This window comes from Petaurus breviceps, unplaced genomic scaffold (assembly GCF_028583685.1).
Source record: "Petaurus breviceps papuanus isolate PSGF00001 unplaced genomic scaffold, PetGlider_PUasm1.0 98, whole genome shotgun sequence".
Taxonomy (NCBI): Eukaryota; Metazoa; Chordata; class Mammalia; order Diprotodontia; family Petauridae; genus Petaurus; species Petaurus breviceps.
In genome coordinates this window covers 1,316,798-1,331,675 of record NW_027187460.1, presented here as the reverse complement: position 1 = coordinate 1,331,675, position 14,878 = coordinate 1,316,798, and the positions used below count along the sequence as shown (strand labels likewise).

The 14,878-nt window shown below is 41.6% G+C and overlaps 1 protein-coding gene across 1 annotated transcript in view; it reads right to left on the bottom strand.

Annotated features, from left to right (window-relative positions):
- Positions 1-14,878, bottom strand: part of LOC138155868 (maestro heat-like repeat family member 5) — a 130,344-nt gene that overhangs the window by 110,498 nt on the left and 4,968 nt on the right. The window contains exon 3 of the mRNA XM_069081120.1: positions 6,747-6,839. Within this exon, the coding sequence (XP_068937221.1) occupies positions 6,747-6,839 (93 nt within the window). The remainder of the gene's footprint in view (positions 1-6,746; positions 6,840-14,878) is intronic.

Genomic DNA, 14,878 nt, shown 5'->3' with positions numbered 1-14,878 from the left:
GATGGCAAAGGGCTGGGTTGTGAAGGGCTTTAAAAGCCAAATATAAGATGCTATATTTGATTTTATATGTTGGTAGGGAGCATTTACTTCACTGAATAGGAGGAGGTAGGGGTGATATGGTCAGATCGGTGGCTTAGCAAGATCGTTTTGACAGCTAAGTCAATGGAGAATGGGATGGAATGGAAACACTTGAGGCTGTTGTAGTAGTCCAAGTGTGAGGTGATGAGGATCTGTGGCCCCCATGGGAGTCATGGGAGTGAAGAGGAGAGGCTCATATAGAAGATATGGTGAGACAAGAAACATCAAGACTTGGCAACAGATGGGGGGTAGGTGCCTGAGGAGGTGAGGATGACTCCTAAGTTGTAGCATGAGTAGAAGGAAAATTGCATCTTTGACAGAAATGGGGAAGCTGGGAAGAAAAGAAAATTATCTTTAACTTTATCCTTTTCTCAGTTTTTGGAGCAGACAACACATTGAAGTGGGTCAGAATGGAGATGGTATAATTGCTTATGTTTTTCATCCTTACAATTTTGTGCTGCAGACACGTTGATTTTGAGATAACTCAAACATCAGAAACCAGTGATTTGCTGTCATTTTCTTTTGTACCTTTTTGGATTCTCACCTTGGCAGCACTTTCTGGTTCTCTTAGCTCTATAATATCTCTCACATACATGATCTTTTCTTTGCTCAAATGGCCATTATCACTTCTTCCTCAGACTACCACAGAGGCCCCCTCGTTGGTCTTCCTATTCCTTCCTCATGCTTCTCCTCTCTCTGATTCCTCATTCACATAGCTGTGAACATAATACTCCTAAATACAGGTCTAAATATGAGCCTTCCTCTTTCTCCATACTTCGATACTATGACTTGGCTGCCATCTTTCCCTGGAACTTCCCTTCTCATCCTGAAGCATTCTTCTATCATGCCAGTTCCTTCCTCTCATTGATGAGTTCTTTCTGGGGCCTCCACTTTGGGAATAGGCCCAGGCCTATTCATTCCTCTCCCAGTGCACTTCAGACTTTGTAACCATGCCCCCACCCAGATATCTTCTCTCTCTCCCTCTCCCACCATCCTGCTCTTTTCAGTTCCCTTTTATGTGCTGTCTTCCCCCATTAGAATGTAACCTCCTTGAGGGCAGGAATTGTCTTTATTTTTGTTCATATTTACCAGGTATCCCCCACACAGAGTCTGGTACATATTAAACACTTAATAAATGATTGTTGTCTTCTTGTCTTGTCTTGCCTTGCCTTGCCCAATAAACCCCAACATACAGACTCCTCTGTTTGGTCTCTAAAACCCTTTATGGCCTTCTCCCACTTTTGCAGCCACAGTATCCACTGTTCCCCTTCAGATACCCTGACCCAGCTACACTGGCCTCCAGGTTTTTCTCATACATACCATTCTAGCCCCTTTTTTTTGCCTTTAGACAGGTTGCCTAAAATGCACTCCCTCCTCACCTGTGCCTCTTCAAATACCTAGTTTCCTTCATGATTAAGTTCAAATATCTTCTATTTGAGAGTATTTCTGAACACCCCCCAGCTGCTAGAGTCTCCACCCTCCCCCAAATCACCTTACATGTTTTTCTCTATAGAGTTTAAATTAATAAAGGACAAAGACTGTTTAATTTTTGTCTTTGTATCCCAGACCTCAAGCATAATCACTAGATCATAGCAGGAATTCAACAAATTATTCATTTATTTTGAAGAAATTATTCAAGATATAGACATATAAGCCTTTGGTCTCTTTCATTTCTTAATCCCAAATCCTATTTTCCAACCTATTTGTCACTGTCTTGTGACTATATTCACAAATCAGTCACTTGGGGGTATGTTGACTTGGTTTGGAAAGTTTTATTTATCTCTGGGACTAAACTCAAAGACCTTCCAGCTTGCTGCAATTTGTCAGAGCCTGTATATTCTGCTGACCTAGCTTTCAAGGACCCAGGGTTATCTCCATGACACAAGAAATATCAGAGGGTCAAACTTAGAGTGGTATTTAAATGTGAGTTGCCATTTCAATTCCCGAGAAGACAATGTGCCCATATTTGCTGCCCAAGCCATAGGAGACTCTAACAGCAGAAGTTGCAGTCCAGGGATGAGAGAGGTAAGGACAGTGAAATGGTAGACCAGAGGAAGCTACTTAGGGGAGCATGTTATATTATTCAACCCTGGCATCAACATATTCCACCTGCCTTCAAGGCTGAACCATTAAAAAATGACAACCTTGTCAAAAGCTGTTTCTCTGCATGTCCCAAGTAGAATATAAGTTCCTTCTACAGCTAGAACATCATCTCTTCTCTCTCCTATGGTATCCTTCAACCATATTCAGGAACTCTGCTTCTGATTTTGCAACTAAGGCTTCTCTCAGGAGACACTCCATCTTTAGTCTTTAACTCTTCAGGGTGACTGGGCCTCTTCAACCTCTCCCAGGATCCTCGGCATTTAGAATTTCACCTATCATGTGGATGTTCCAATGATATCCTGAACCCATCATGTCCAAAAGCATAACTCATCATCTTCTCTCACTATAGCTTTTCGTTTCTCCAGTTTCCCTATTTCTATTAATGATCCCATTATCCTTCCAGTCACCTAGGCTCAATACCTCATAGTAATGTTACTTCCCTTTCTGTCTTACCCCACATCCAGTTGTGCCATATCAATTTTCTACATCTAGAATGTCTCCAGGATCTGTACCTTAATCTCTACACATACCACTACCACTCCAGCTCAAACCTTCATTCCCTCCCAATCAGACTCTTGCAATAGATGCCTAATTGACCTTTCTCCCTCTAATCCTTTCCCTCTCTGGTGCATCCTTCCTACAGGTACAAAAACATTCTTCTAAATCAGGGTTTACTATACTTTTCCCACTCGAGACCCCTTTTTGCATTTGGGCAATCTTTGTTGGCATTGCATGGTGTGATGGCATGGGCAGTACAAAGGGCACATACTGTGTGCTCAGAATCTAAGCTGCAGTAAACCTTCAATGCAACATGGGCAAGTGCTGCCAGAAACACCTCAGACTCATTACGAATTTGATTTTTAATTAATTTTTGGTCATGGCGCATTCAGAAACCTTTTACTGTGGGTCACCACCCACAGTTTAAGAATTGCTGTTCCATATCTAGAGAACTATGGAGTTGGAATGCAGAGCAAAGCAGACTTTCTTTTGTTTGTTTTGCTTTGCTTTGTTTTATTTTGTTTTGTTTCTCATGGTTTCTTCTATGTAATATGACTAATGTGAAAATGTGTTTAATAGGAATGAATGTATAGACTCCACATCAGATTGCATGTTGTCTTGGGGAAGGAGACGGGAGGAAGGGGAAGAAAATTTAAAACTTATGGAAGTGGGGGCGGCCAGGTAGCACAGCGAGTAAGAGTACCGGCTCCAGTGTCAGAACGACCTGGAGATGGAATCCCGGGCTCAGACACTTAGCACCCACCCAGAAACACCTGGCTGTGTAACCTTGAGCAAGTTACTTAACCCCAATTGCTTAGGGGCTGCCAGGTGGCTCAGCGAGTAAGAGTACTGGCTGCAGTGTTGGGACGACCTGGAGATCGAATCCCGGGCTCAGACACTCAGCACCACACCCAGAAATAACTGGCCGTGTAACCTTGAGCAAGTTACTTAACCCTGATTGCTTAATAAAAAAAAAAAAAAACTTATGGAAGTGAATGTTGAAAACTAAAATTAATTAATAATAAATTGGGGGGGGGGGAAGAAGCAGCATTGTTATACTGGCATTTTGTTTTATTTTTTGGAGGGCAATTGGGGTTAAGTAACTTGCCCAAGGTCACACAGCTAGTGAGTGCTAAATGTCTGAGGTCGAATTTGAACTAAGGTCCTCCTGACTTCAGGGCCAGAGCTTTGTTCACTGCACACCTAGCCGGCCCTGTTATTCTGTTCTAAAGCACAAGTCTGACCATGTCATTCCCCTATTTGACACCCTTCTGATTTGAGGGTGAGTGGTGGGATTAGGAGAGGGGAGGAATGTGAGCAAAATTAAATTCTATTGCAAATCTATGAGCCTTTGTCTCAACTTGTTCAGTCCTGCCAACAAGCAGTGACTGGTAGGGGAGAAGGTATTGATTGAACACTTTAGGGGTTGGGAATTAGCCTTCTCTACTGTTAGTTAATTGGGTTATTGACTCTTTGGGGTTCTTGATGTCATAGCTTTGGAGACATCAAATATTGTGTTATCTCTTACACATAGTTCCTATTTTGGAGAGATACAGGAAGTTTGAAGAAAGTATCTAATTCTCAATCTTGTTTGATCATGTGACCCAGAATTGAGCAGAGTATTGAAGGAAACAAGGGATTCTAAGAAGTAGAAGTGATAAAGGAATGCATTTCAGACATGGAAGACAACTATTGCAAAGGAATAGAGACAAAAGATGGGGTGTTGAATGTGAGGAACAGCAAGCAGGCCAGTTGGCCCATGGCCATAGAATACAAGAAAGCAAGTAGTGCATAGTAATATTGAAAATTCAGGTTAAGAAGGGTTTCCTAGGGGCGGCCAGGTAGCACAGCAAGTAAGAGCACCAGCTCCACTGTCGGGATGACTTGTGGATCGAATCCAGGCTCAGACACTTAGTACCCACCCAGAAACACCTGGCCGCATAACCTTGAGCAAGTTACTTAACCCTGATTGCTTAAAAAAAAAAAAAAAGGGTTTCCTATTGGCAATAGGGAGCCATTGAAGTTTACTGAATAGAGGAGTGACACAGTTAGATCTGTGCTTTAAGAATATCATTTTGGCAGCTCTGTGTAAGAAAAAGTGCAGATAGACCTGAGGTAAGAAAGCTCATTAGGAGTTCATTTCAGTACTCTAGACAAGAGATGAGAAGGACCTAAACTAAGATAGTCATTACGTGAGTAGAGAAATGAGTCAGATGCAAGAGATGTTGTGGAGGAAGAAACCACATTTGGCAAGTGACTGGAAATGTGGAGAGACAGTGAGAAGTCAAGGATCATGCCAAGACTGTAAAGCTTGTGTGGCTAGAAGAGTGGTGGTGCCCTTAACAAAAGTAGGGAAGTCCAGAGGAGGAGTGAGTTTTGGGAGAACAAAAATTAGTTCAGTTTTGGACATGTTGTTTTTGAGATGCTTGGGGGACATACAGTTTGAAATATCTAATATGCAGCTGGAGATTAGCAACAGGAAGTCAGGAGAGAAACTAATACTGAGTATATAGACATGAGAGTCCTCTGCTTAGACACAATCATTAAATGGGCGTGAATGAAGTTACTAATAGAAAGTACATAGAAAAGATAAAGATGGCCTAGGACAGAGCCTTAGGGAACACCCAGACAGGGGACACGAAAGATAGGCCAGCAAAGGAGACAGAACAGTAATCAGACAGGTTGAAGACATAAGAGAAGCTAGTGCCATGATGACCCAGAGAAGAATATGCTGCAAAAAAGAGTTTCGGAGAAACCTGGAAAGAATTATATAAACTGATGCAGAGTGAAATGAGTAGAAGTAGAACAATTTATACTGTGACATCAATATTGTAAAAATGAATAATTCTTAAAGACTTATGAATTTTGCTCTAACAAATAATTAAGATTCTAGAAGACTGATAGAGACAGCATGTTTTACTTCATGACAGCGAGGGAATAGTCTAATATGTAGAATAAATGCATTTTTGGATGTGGCCAAGGTGGACATTTGTTTTGCTTGGTAATGCTTATATGATTCAAGTTTTTTTTTCTTCCTTCCTTCCTTCCTTCTTCTCTCTCTCTCTCTTCCTTCCTTTCTTTTCTTCTTTCTTATGGATAAGGAGAGGTGGGAGGGAGAAAAAATAAATGCATGAAAAGAAAGAGCAAGAGCAAGAATGCTCAGTAGTTCCAAATGCTGCAGATAGTTTGAAAAGGATAAAGACTGAGAAACTTAGGATGAGAAACCTACTTTCCCCAAGGCCACACGTGGCCCTCTAGGCCCTCAAGTGTGGTCCTTTGACTGAATCCAAACTTCACAGAACAAATCTCCTTAATAAAAGGATTTGTTCTGTAAAGCTTGAACTCAGTCAAAAGGCCATACCCAAGGACTTAGTGGCCTCAAGGTCTCAGGTTCCCTATCCTTGGGCCAGTCTCAGCAATTAAGAGGTTATTGGTAATTACACAATTATGTAGGACTCCAGATTCACATAGTGCTTTCCTCTCAACAATCCTGTGAGGTAAGGAGTGTATGTGTATTATTATCCCTATTTTGAGTCTGAGGAAACTGAGGTTCAGAGAAGTTAGACCCAAATTGACAGCCAAAAAGTTGTGAACTCAGGTCTTCTGACTTTAAAATAATGTTGTCTCTCTTTCTATCTAGGTGCTTCTGCTCACCTGATCTTGCCCACTAGAATGCCTTTCCTTCTCCCCTCTGTCTCTCTAAATCCATCTAACCTTCAGGGTCCCAAGTTTCACTTTCCCCAAGAAGATTTCCTATGCTACACCTGCCCTGGATGGCCCTCTGCCTCTATCATTTCTACAACATGTACAATCCATGTCACATCATGGAACATTTAGTTATATACTGTCTTTATTGTTCCCTCCTTATTCTTCTGTGTGTGTTTTGTCTCCCTAGATAAACGGGTAGTTTTCCTGAGGGTAGGACTTAGGCCATCTTCTTCTCCATGTTCTCTTCCTAATCTCCTTTGCCTTCCAGTCTCTCCATTTACCAACATAGGGCCAGGGCCAAGTACACAGGAGACTCTCAACATTTGATTGTTGATTAGATCTCCAGCCTTACCACTTACCTTGTCCAGGGAATTTGTAGATTCTGTCATTATGGAAATGAGATCCTGAAGATAGGTGTCAAAAATTGCTAATGAGGTGAACTCTGATGCTACCTGTAGGTCAAGCATATGTCTAATGATGATGATAATAACAACTAGCCTTTATATAGCATCAGTACTATATGGCACTTACAAAATGCTTTATTTATGTGTTATCTCATTTGAACCTCATAATAACCCTGAGAGCTAGGTGCTATTATTATCCCAGTTTTACATATGAGGAAAAAGAGTCTGAGGGAGGTTAACACTAGCCCACAACTAGTGTTTGAAATAGGATTTGAAGTTAGGGCTCCAAGACCAGTGATCTCTCCGTGGTTCCATCTATCCTGGTGCCCACTAAGCAAGTACTATAGGGCCTTAGCTGTCCCAAGGAATCTCTGGGAGACCATGTAAAGTCAAGCTGCCTGTTTCAAGTTTTCTCCCTCTCTACTAAGTGCCCACTTTGTCTCCTTGTTTACTACTTTGCTTAGCCATTTTCAGTCATGTCTGACTCTTCATGACCCCATTTAGGGTTTTCTTGGCAAAAATACTGGAGTGATTTGCCATTTCCTTCTCCAGCTCATTTTACAGATGAGGAAACTGAGACAAACAGGGTTGAGTGACTTACCCAGGGTCACATGGCTAGTATGTATCTGATGCCAGAACCCAGGTCACCCTAACTCCAGGTTTGGGGCTCTATTCACTAAACCACCTAGCTACCTAACATCACTTTAATCCCCAAGAACTGTAAGTATGAGACCTGAAAGGGACCTGGGAAAGATGTCATCTAAACCAATCTCCATCATTTTTAAGGCAGAGGAAACTAAGGGCCAGAAAAGGGAAGTGACCTGTTCCAAAGTCATACACACACCAGGACTAGGGTTCTGACTCCAAGTCTAACACTCTATGCATGACTTGCTGTACCGCTTCCCAGTCTAAGCCTGAAAAACGGTCGACTTTCTTGAGTTGGGTGACACTGGGAAACAGGCTGGAAGTTTATTAGTTCAAAAAGGAGATGCAGAGGAGGAAAAGCACATAAATGTTGTCATACCCTAAACACTCAGCCTCATGATCCCTATTCAGTTCCAGGAGACAGCTAAGTGCCTGCTAGCCCACATAAACCATTATCTCCCTTCTGACTGCTATTTCAGGGTGCAGTTCTTTTACCCTAATGCACTCAGAAAGATAGCTGATGCACCATATGGCAAGATCCTAAAAGATACTGATGGGCAAGAACATCAGGCTAGAGTTAATAAGGATGAATGTAAAGTATCACATTTGGATCCAAAATATCAACTTCACAAGTCGAAGACAAGAGAGGAATGTTTAGGTAACAAAAACAAGCTTTGGTGGCCTACAAGTTCTATCCACGTCAATAGTGTAATAAAGCAGCAAAAAGAGTTTATGTCATCTGGATCTGACTTGAGAGATGCATTGCTTATAGTGGACCCTGGAAGACCATATTTTGGAGAATAATAGAACTTTTGAGTTAGAAATATTTTCTAGTCCATCCTATTCCTGAAAAAAAAAAATCTCATTAAAACACCCGCCTCTGGATTCTCACCAGAATATCAGTCTCTTTCCCAAACCATGGTATACAGTGTTGATCCTGGTACTCCAGATGTGGTACGAACAGGTGAAAGTCTAGGGAACTCCCACCTCCTTATCCCAGGAAATTATTATCCCTCAAGTCAAGATCACGTTTGCTCTTCTGGCTAGCATATCATACAGTTGGCTTATGTGGTCACCAAAAACAAGAACAAAAACAAACAAAAACTTCAGTTTATTAGTTGGCTTCACAGAGGGAATGAACAAGGATGGTGCCTGAATGACAGCCACAAACTATGCTGCTAGACAGACTCCTAAGTCTTTCCACCTTGGCCTAATATAACTTGTCTTTCACTAGCATAGCCTTCAAAAACTCAGGATCAACTCCACGCCATAATGAGATGTTAGAGAATGACTTTAGTACAGGCTTGAGGAAGGCATAGTCTAGGCAAAGGTTCCCAAAATGGGTGATACCCCCCCAGGGGGCACTGGAACTATCCAGGGTGGCAGTAGTAGCCTCAGGTGCAATTGAGGGGCATTGAATCAAAATAAGGGGGTGATAGAAGCATAAGGAAATAAGAGAAGATAAGAAAATTTTGAAAAACCATTTGTCTATGTTTCATTTGATGTGTAACAGAGTTAAAGTCATAGTGATTACATTATTTTCCAAATAATCACACAAAATGCAAGTTGTAACTGATCAGTGTCGAGTCTGCTGACAGGTCTTAACAAACAAGTGTAGGCAGGCAAGTGGGTCTGTGAGGAAGTTCAGCATGCAGTGACAAGAATATGTGCATGTAATATGTGCACTTGTTTACAATTACATGATGCAATATTGGGTCATCAATATTTCAATACGGGAAAAAACTCACAAATTTGTAATAAATTATTAAATTTAAGATGCATAATTTTTTTTTTGCTTTTTGGAGGGAGAAGGCAGGGCAATTGGGGTTAGGTGACTTGCCCAAGGTCACAGGGCTAGTAAGTGTTAAGTGTCTGAGGATGGATTTAAACTCAGGTCCTCCTGACTCCAGGGCTGGTGCCACATTCACTGTGCCACCTAGCTGCCCTAATGCATACTTTTTCTTTTTTTTTCTTTTTGGAGGGGCAATTGGGGTTAAGTGACTTGCCCAAAGTCACACAGCTAGTTAAGTGTTAAGTGTCTGAGGCTGGATTTGAACGCAAGTCCTCCTGACTCCAGGGCTGGTGCTCTATTCACTGCACCACCTCGCCGCCCCTGATGCATAATTTTTCTAAAAAATATGCTACATTTTTCTTAAATGACACAAATTTCATTCAAAAAAAACTGTTAAAAGTTTAAAGAAAGTAGATTTCTGGGTCGGCAGGGGGATGCTCAGTAATTTTTTTAAGGCAGCAGTAGGCCAAATAAGTTTGGGAATCTTTGGTCTAGAAGGAAAAGCACTGTCTGTGGATCACTCTTGGTTCTACCACTTACTTGCTGTGTGATCTTTGGCAAGTCCTTTTAAGTTCTCAACCCCAATTTCTTCATCTGGAAAATGGGGACAATAATACTATACTATGTACAGCATAGGGTTTTATTGAAAAAAATAATTTTATATCTTAATGAGCTATGTAAGTCATTGTCATCTATAAAATGAAACTAATAATATTTTATTTCCATGAAGGTAAAAGGTTAGATGATATAGCCTTCTGAGGGTCTTTCCTCCTTGATTTTGTGAAATGACTGAATATTACACCTCTGAGGATTATCCACACAGTGACTTTATTTTATGAATATAGATAACTGAGCTCTCTTACCCTAAAATTTCTTTATTTTTATTTATTTTCTATACATCTTGTTTATTTATTTTTTAAATTTTTTGTTTGTTTTCCACATATCTTATTCTTCCTTATCTGCAAACATTCTATTTGGCACCAAGAGAAGGAACTCCTGTCTCACTTTTGGTTTGGCATCCCTAATGCCTAACATTTGAGGAAAAGGGTATCTAGAGTTTCATTTGTAATTAGAATTCCCATTGAGGCAACTCCTTCTACCAATGCAAACTTTTTGCAATTTATAGTCTTATATTAGTTGGCATCACAGGTGCTAAAGGTTTAAGGGATCTGCCCAAGGTCACAGAGCCAATGTGTATCAGAGGTGATGCTCGAACCCAAGTCTTCCTGAATATGAGACTGGAGCTAAGGCCAGCTCTCTATCCACTGTCCCACATTGTCTCTCATCTGGTACACAGAAGGAACTTAATAAATGCTTGTTGATTGATCGAGTTGTCCTCTACAGATGGAATCAAACACCATCCAAGGCAGAAACAGCCACACAGTTAAACCATAGTCTTCAAATTGGAAGGTACCTTAGAAGTCAAGTTATACAAGCCCATCATTTTACGGATGACAAAATTGAGGCCCAGATGTGAGAAGTGACTTATCCAAGGTGACTTCCTCTAGACCCTGCTCTGTCTTTTATTTGCCTCTCTGAGGAGAACCACTGACTTGTCCTCCTGTTTAGCTACAACTTGGATGTCTCCCAAATTTATTTATAGCAAGAATATCAATATGGCCACAGCTCAGTTCCCAATATCAAGTCATTATCAACTTGCTATTCAATGGACAAAGATCCCACTTCTCCTGTACAGTTAAATTAATGTTGGTACAGTCTAAAAATGGTGTGGCAGCCACTTGTGTTCCCCTTCCCACCATTCTACCATAATCTTTATAGAAGTGGACAAAGAGTCATTTGGGCTTCATTTATTATTATAATTATAATTAAAAACTATAATTAATTATCGTTCAGTCATGTCCAACTCTTTGTTACCCCATGGACCATATCATGCCAATACTATCCATGGGGTTTTCTTGGCAAGGATACTGGAATGATTTGCCATTTCCTTCTCCAGAGGCAAGCAGAGGTTAAATGACTTGCCCAGGGTCACCTTGCTAATAAGTGCCTGAGATGAGACTGGAACTCAGGTCTTCCTGACTCCAGGGCCAATACTCTATCCACAGAGCCATCTAGCTGCCTCATAAAAATTAGTTATCTCGTTATGAAATTCTGATGATGAATTAGGCTGATCTTCAGAGAGTTGGCTGTTGGTCACCTCACAGAGGTCTAACAATGGGTGTCTCACAGGGCTCTGTTCTGGACCTTCTTCTCTTCTACTACACAACTTCACTTGGTGATCTCATCAGCTGGTAATTACCATCTCTAATGATGATTCTCCAATCTAAGTCCCTGCCCCAAATTATTTACTCACCTCTAATCTCATATCTCCAACTACCTTTCAAACATCAGGATGTGTAGTAAACATCTTAAACTCAATAAGTCCAAAACCAATTTCGTTATTTTCCCCCATTTGGGTAGGTAGGTGCCACAGTAGATAGACTGCTAGGGCTAGAGTCAGGAAGACCTGAGTTCAAATACAGCCTCAGACACTTACTAGATGTTTGACCCTGGGTAAATCATTTAACCCTGTTTGCCTCAGTTTCTTCTTCTGTAAAATGAGTTGCAGAAGGAAATGGTAAATCATTCCAATATCTTTGCCAAGAAAATCCCAAATGGAGTCACGAAGACAGAGTTGGATGCCATCGAACAACAATAACAACAAAATGCCTTCCCTCCCCCCCACCTTCCCTGTGGCTGTGGAAGGGAACACCATCCTCCCAGTGCCTCAGGCTCACAACCTAGGAGTCCTCCTAGATTCCTTACTAAGTATCACCCTGACACTCCAATCCAATCTGTTGCCAAGACTTGTAGATTTTATCTTTGTATTATCCCTTGACTTCCTTTCTCTGACAATGCCATCTCTCTAATGCAGGCCCTCCTTATCTCATTATTACAATAGCTGCTGCTGGGTCAACCTGTCTCAGGTCTCTCCCCACTCCAATCCATCCTCCATTCAGCCACTAAAGTCATTTTCCTAAAACACAAGTCTGCTCTCCCTCCTCCCCCCACCCTGCCTTCACCCAATAAACTCCAGCGGCTTATGGTTGCCTCCTCGATCAAATACAAACTCCTCCATTTGATGTTGAAAGCCCTTCATAACCCAGCCCCTCCTACCTTTCCAGTTTTCTTACACTTGATTCCCTGACACATATTCTTTGATCCACTAACACTGATCTCCTAGCTGTTTTGCAAACAAGTCACTCTATCTCTCAGCTCCAGGCATTTTCTCTGGCTGTCCCCTAGGCCTGGAATGCTCTCCCTCCTCATCTCTGCCTCCTGGCTTCCCCATTTAAAATCTTATCTTCTATAGGAAGCCTTTCCTAACCCTTCTTAATTCTAGTGCCTTCTCTCTTATAATTATTTACTATTTATCCTGCATATAGCTTGTTTACACATATTTCTTTGCTTGTCTCCCTCATTAGACTGTGAACTCCAGGGTTTTTTGTTGTTGTTGTTGTTGTTGTTTTTTGTTGTTTGTTTTTCTCTTATATTTACATAGTAAATTTTTAATAAAGATTTGATGACTGACTTATTGTCTGTCCTTTGTTTTCAAAGAGGATCAATGACATCACAGGCTGATATCTTGACTCCTGGATGAATTGGACTTAAGTGAGGCGGAGATGCACAAAGTCATCAACCTCACTTTCTCTTCCAAAGTCAATGAAGTCCAACTCCAAGACCAAAGTCAAGAGAACTAGCAGTGCTCTGGGAGGCAGTGGATGACCTTGTCGACTTTGATGTCTGACCAAACTCTAAGAGCTCCACAGTGTCGGCTTCGACTGCATTCATGGCCATTGGAACAAATCATTCTCACCTGCCCTCCTGCTAGGGTAGACAGCCCCCTAACTCACTGAAGTCTTTGAGGACTGTCAGTTACCCTCAACTTGGGTCAGCCTGTCTGCTGAGATGGTTTACCAGGGTGTGACCTCTGAGCATGCTACAGATTCTTGGAGTAACAAATGAGAGTGGCGTGCCAGTTACACAGCAAGGTGGATGAGAAGCCCTTCCCCTGGAGGGGCTGGCGCTCCTAGAGCACCCTCTATACCCCAAATGACTGACTGATGGGCTCTACAATCTGCTGCTACCATAACAGTAACAACGATATGTACCATTTAGAAAGTGCTTCAAGGGCTGCCATGAGCCTTATAGGTAATATTTCATTGGATCTTCACAAAAACCCTATAGATTAATAAAGAATATTTCCATTTTGCACATGAGGAAATTGAGGTTCAGCGACTTGCCCAGGATCACACAGTTAAAGTATTAGAGTCAAGATTTGAAGCCAGAAGGCTTCCAAGTGGGCCAAACAGGATGGACTGATTATGAGCTTATAGGAAGTGTGCTGAAATGGAATAATGGCCTTTCTCAGACCTGGTCATGTCTTGGTTCTCTCTAGGAGCTATGGACAGTAGCACAGACAATTGAAAGGGGGAAGAAAAGGGTCGGATCATCTGAAATACTGAATTTGCATCCAAATCTTGGGACCAGATTTAGTGCTAGAAGGGACCTTAGAGGTCATCTTGTCCAAACCCTTTCATTTTTTAAATCAGGAAACTGAGGTCCAGAGAAGGGAAAGACCTTTCACAAGGTCACACAGTTCCCAAGGACTAGAACTCAATGCTCCCCGTTCCTAATTACAGACAAGCTTTAAAAGAATTCATAGAAAGAAGGAAGGACCTAGGCTCCTTTTCTCTCTTCTTTGGCCAGCTTTGCCCAAGAAATATTCATTTTTCACAAAAGGTGCTCAAGATATATTTTAAATAGTGCTGATTGAGGAAACCTTGGGGAATTACAGAATTTTAAAAGGGTTAGCTCTATGATAGATTCTTGACATGATGCTGCTCCATTGGGAAGGCAACTTGCCATTTGGGGAAAAAGCACTAGGCAAATATTGTTAATTTTCTAAGAGATCTCAGGAAAGTGATTTAATCTTTCTGTGATTCAGTTTCCTCATCTGTAAAATAAGGGGGATTCACTAGGCCCTTTCCAGTGCAGAGACTATATAATCCAACTCCCTTGTTTAGTCAGACTAAGCTATTGACTGAATATGTAATCTGGAACGAGTCACTTACCTCCTCTGGGCCTTAACCTCTTAATGTGAAAATGCTGAGACTGGACCAAAGGCATTCTAAAAGCCTTTCTCACACTTACATTCTCTTCTTTCATCTGATCCTGCCCCAGTATCAGTTCCCTGCAATGGGGGGATTCCCTGACCCCGAATTCCATCTCAGCCTCCACTCACCAGCTGTCAATATTACTTAGCAACCAATATTGTCAAGTGTTTTAAGGATAGCTGTACTGAGAGACTAGGCCAGTTGTACTTGGCCCCAGAGTGCAGCACCATGAGCAGTGATGGGAACAGCAGAGACAGATTGTGACCCAGTGAATAACCTAAGCTATGCTTAGTGAAACAAGGCCTCAGGGGGCTGTGATTTTAGAGGAAGCCTCTCCCAGCCTCCAGAGGTTCATCAGCAAGGCTTTCCCATCCAGCCTTGTTCCTCATGCCTAGAAGATTTTAGGCAGAAGTGGGACGACTCCTTATTAGGGATTCTTTTTTTTTTTTTTACTATTTGAAGGGGGAAAGGCAGGCAATTGGGGTTAAGTGACTTGCCCAAGGTCACATGGCTAGTAAATGTTAAGTGTCTGA